A 4513-nucleotide genomic window follows, 5' to 3' on the forward strand; every position below is an offset into this window, starting at 1 on the left:
GTGGAAAAAGGGAAGAAGAATGATAATTTTGAAATAATATCAGATTTAGTACATCACTGAAATAATATCAGATTTAAAGTGTAAAAAGACCAAATTACCGAAACCCCCCAAAAACCCCTAAAAGGGTATTTTCGTCACGGAACAGTGAAAAATGACCAATTTTGAAATAAACGCTTAGTCTAGGGTTGTCTGGGATATTTTTAAAGTCCAGGGTTCAATTGCGAGATAAACACATAGTACAGGGACTATTTTTGTAGTTCACTCTTTTTCTTTTAATACTATCTCCAATTAAAATTTGTAAAGTAATCTCGCATCTGATTGAAACCTAAATTATGCCACCTAGGAAATAGTGATGTGGTAATGATATATGCCGCCTCATTTTAGTTTTATTGTCCAATTATGAATATGATACAACATTTGATTAATATCTCCTATCACACTTTTTTTTTGAATTCTATGTTATAGTCTTTAAATTGTATACCCCAATTTATTTTTAGATAGTAACACATGAGTATATTTTCTATTCTAGTACTCCCTCCGTCCCATATAATTTTACCCACTATTCCATTTTAGTCCGTCCCACATAATTTTACCCATTTTACTTTTACCATTTTTGGTAGTGGACCTCATATTCCACTAACTCATTCCTACTCACATTTTATTATAAAACCAATACTTTAAAAGTAGGACCCACATCCCACCAACTTTTTCAACTCACTTTCTATTACATTTCTTAAAACCCGTGCCAAGTCAAACTGTGTAAAATTATGTTGGGACGGAGGGAGTAATAGTTTATATTATTTTCTGTGTTATTAAAACGTTTGATCTTTGACAATTTGTTTTCATTGCAAAATATTTTTTTAAGTTTCTTGTGACCAATGTAGTCACTCGCTTTAAAGAAATGAGGATTCGTAGAATAATAAATAATTATGTATTTTTTTATTAATCTATTACTCTAAAATTAAACAATATTTCAATGTGTAATATTTTTAGCAATACTTTTTTGACTATTATGTATAACTATGTACACTATTCGCATCCCCAAATTAAAAATCATGGATTCGCCACTAATCAACGGTGTTGACATGTCACATGTCATCTCCAATTGAATTAAATAGACAAGCTCAAGAACATGGTCGATTGGACCCTATAGTGTTGCCCGGTTGTTAAAACCCATTATCATATAATTATTTTTTAAAGACTAAGTTGCGAGTTTATTATTAACTCATTATGATATATTATTTATATGATGTAAAACTAACGAAGTGAATAATATTTTTAATAGTGCGGAATATAATTGGTTGTGCCTCTTATAACTTATTAGTTGAATATAATTGGTTGTGCCTCTTGTTTGTTGAGTAAAATATAGTGGTTCAGACATTGTGCCATATTGCGTGTCTAGCTAACCAATCACAATAGGTGAAATATTACTTCTCTTCTTTTCCTCTTTCTACAATTGTGATTGACTAGACACACCACAAAAATGACCTAAAATTAACTAGTGCACGGACAATTGGCCTGAAATGTGGTAATTCTCATTATTTTGTTTCAGTTTTCACATTATTTTTCAAACTTCTAAATCTTACTCCTTCAGTCCTATAAAAATAGAGACTTTGGAACTAAACGAGTTTTAATGCATAATTAATTAAGTATGATAGAGAAAAAGAAAAAGTTATAAGAGTATATTAGTGGAAAATATGGTTCACCTCATTAAAGTAAAAGAAATCACCAAAAATAGAAATGTACTATTTTCATGAGACTGAATAAAATAGAAAGAGTCTATATAGTTATAAGAAAAAAGTAGTAATTTTTCTAAAATTTACATAAAAATGTAGTACTATACTATTTTGATTCATTATTTGAGAGTTATACTCATTATTTTATTTTACCTTGAAACCTATCATAATATGTAATCCAAACAATTTCCATCAACAATTTTGATGAAATATTACTTGGGCCGGACTTGTATTTTTTAATAGGCCTGATCTCAACATATTCCAATCCTAAAAAGCCCTATAAACTAGATCCCATTCTCCTCCAAAACCCTAGAACGCCACTCTCCTCCACAGCCAGCACCAGAGAAATGGCTCCAAAAGGTCTGCAATTCTTCGTCTTTTAATCTCTACAATTCGAATATGTTTTCGGTTATTCGTTGTTTATTATTTGTAGATCGTAGTTTTTTTTGTTGATTTGAATGGTGCCAATTTGTTTTAAACTACTAAATGCAAAATTTGGAATTAGGATAGCAAAATGATGATGTAGTTTCCTATTAATATTATAAGCTGATCTACAGCCATTATTAGTTGTTGCTTGAGATTTATTTTTATGATTTTTAAGCAAAACTCTGCAGTATATGAAGGATGTTTAGCCACTGATAAAATGTTGTGTTTTGTTAGAAGTCGTAAACTATTGATTGTGGTGACCGACATACTTGGGAGTTAGTTTAAAATCAATTTCCATTTGATTTGGTGATTGATTTATTCACACTTTCATGTATTGTGCAGATAGTGTGGAATTGAATGTGTTAGCTTCCTTTTATTTGTTATTATCATTCCATTTGATTTGATGATTGATTTACACTTTCATATATTATGCAGATAGAGTGGAATTGAATGCGTTAACTTCCTTTTATTTGTTATTGTCATTCCATTTGATTTGGTGATTTATTTCTTCACACTTTCATATAGTATTATGCAGATAGTGTGGAATTGAATGTGTTAGCTTCCTTTATTTGTTATTATCATTCCATTTGATTTGGTGATTGATTTCTTCACACTTTCATACATCATGCAGATAGTGTGGAATTGAATGTGTTAGCTTCCTTTTATTTGTTATTATCATTCCATTTGATTTGGTGATGATTTCTTCACACTTTCATATAGTATTATGCAGATAGAGTGGAATTGAATGCGTTAACTTCCTTTTATTTGTTATTGTCATTCCATTTGATTTGGTGATGATTTCTTCACACTTTCATATAGTATTATGCAGATAGTGTGGAATTGAATGTGTTAGCTTCCTTTTATTTGTTATTATCATTCCATTTGATTTGGTGATGATTTCTTCACACTTTCATATAGTATTATGCAGATAGTGTGGAATTGAATGTGTTAGCTTCCTTTTATTTGTTATTATCATTCCATTTGATTTGGTGATGATTTCTTCACACTTTCATATAGTATTATGCAGATAGTGTGGAATTGAATGTGTTAGCTTCCTTTTATTTGCTATTATCATTCTATGCAAAGATATTATGTAAAAAAGTTCTCACCCCTTTGCTTTTCTACTTTGTTCTTAAATGATACGCAGCTGATGCTACGAAGAAATCTGATGCAAAGGCTCAGGCCTTGAAGGCAGCCAAGGCTGTAAAATCACCTGGCGCCTTCAAGAAAAAGGTCAAGAAGATGCGCACTAAGGTCACTTTCTACCGGCCTAAAACATTGACCAAGGAAAGAACTCCCAAGTATCCTCGCATCAGCGCTGCCCCTCGCAACAAGCTTGATCACTACCAGATCCTCAAATATCCCTTGACCACCGAATCGGCTATGAAAAAAATCGAGGACAACAATACCCTTGTTTTCATTGTCGATATCCGTGCCGACAAGAAGAAGATCAAGAACGCCGTCAAGAAGATGTACGACATTCAAACCAAGAAGGTCAACACACTCATCAGGTATGTCATTTCCCAGCCTGCTTTATACATCCTGAACTGATATATGGCTTTCCTTAACTTTTTTTTCAATAATTGTTATTATTTGATGTAATGATATTTGTTTCTGAATAATGATATTTGCCAGTCATGTAAAATTTCTTGATTTTATCCACATGTTGCGCTTGCAATATGGAATTGTCAAAACCAGATGATTTTGATTGCAAAATGAAATAGTTTGGCATGATATTTGACCTTGTTTGTATATGTTATACATGTCTTATACCATTTCTATTGCCCTCTAATCCTACTAAGCTTATTTGTTTCAGGCCCGATGGTACGAAGAAGGCGTATGTGAGGTTGACGCCAGACTACGATGCTTTGGATGTTGCCAACAAAATCGGAATCATCTGAAGATGTTGCCCTCCTTTATGTTGCTATTTGTGCTCTTTGTTTTTAAGACTGGTCATTCCCAGAAGTTTGTAAAGATGCGTGATTACATTGACTTTGTTACAGTTCTTAGCTATGTTATTAGACCTTTGATCAGAGTCCAAATTTTGTGCTCTTTGATTGCTTGCCTTTAAAATGCATAATTTTCAGTCACATCCTTCGTTTTGGGTTTGCCCAATGTCCTTTATGCATTTCTATTAGACTATAATGAAGCCTGAATGAGTTTTGAAATTCTAGTAGTTATTTTTATATTTATTAAATTCTTTTATATGTGATTGATCTATTTCTATTCCGTAGTAGGGAGTTAGTTTACAAAATTGTCGAAACTCACTTTTATAAGGACATGGAGTATTATTATAGTTTTTTTCTATTGTTCTACTAAAAAAACTATGTACTACTCCATTTCACATTTCA

At 31.8% G+C, this 4513-nt stretch overlaps 1 protein-coding gene across 1 annotated transcript; it reads left to right on the top strand.

Moving 5' to 3' along the window:
- The first annotated feature begins 1990 nt into the window (after positions 1-1990).
- Positions 1991-4252, top strand: LOC125215855 (60S ribosomal protein L23a-1-like). Its single transcript, XM_048117421.1, has 3 exons — positions 1991-2096; positions 3310-3673; positions 3979-4252. The coding sequence occupies exons 1-3, from the start codon at positions 2084-2086 to the stop codon at positions 4061-4063; spliced, it is 462 nt and encodes a 153-aa protein (XP_047973378.1). The 5' UTR covers positions 1991-2083; the 3' UTR covers positions 4064-4252.
- The last annotated feature ends 261 nt before the right edge of the window (positions 4253-4513 follow it).

The sequence above is a fragment of the Salvia hispanica genome, chromosome 3 (assembly GCF_023119035.1).
Source record: "Salvia hispanica cultivar TCC Black 2014 chromosome 3, UniMelb_Shisp_WGS_1.0, whole genome shotgun sequence".
Taxonomy (NCBI): Eukaryota; Viridiplantae; Streptophyta; class Magnoliopsida; order Lamiales; family Lamiaceae; genus Salvia; species Salvia hispanica.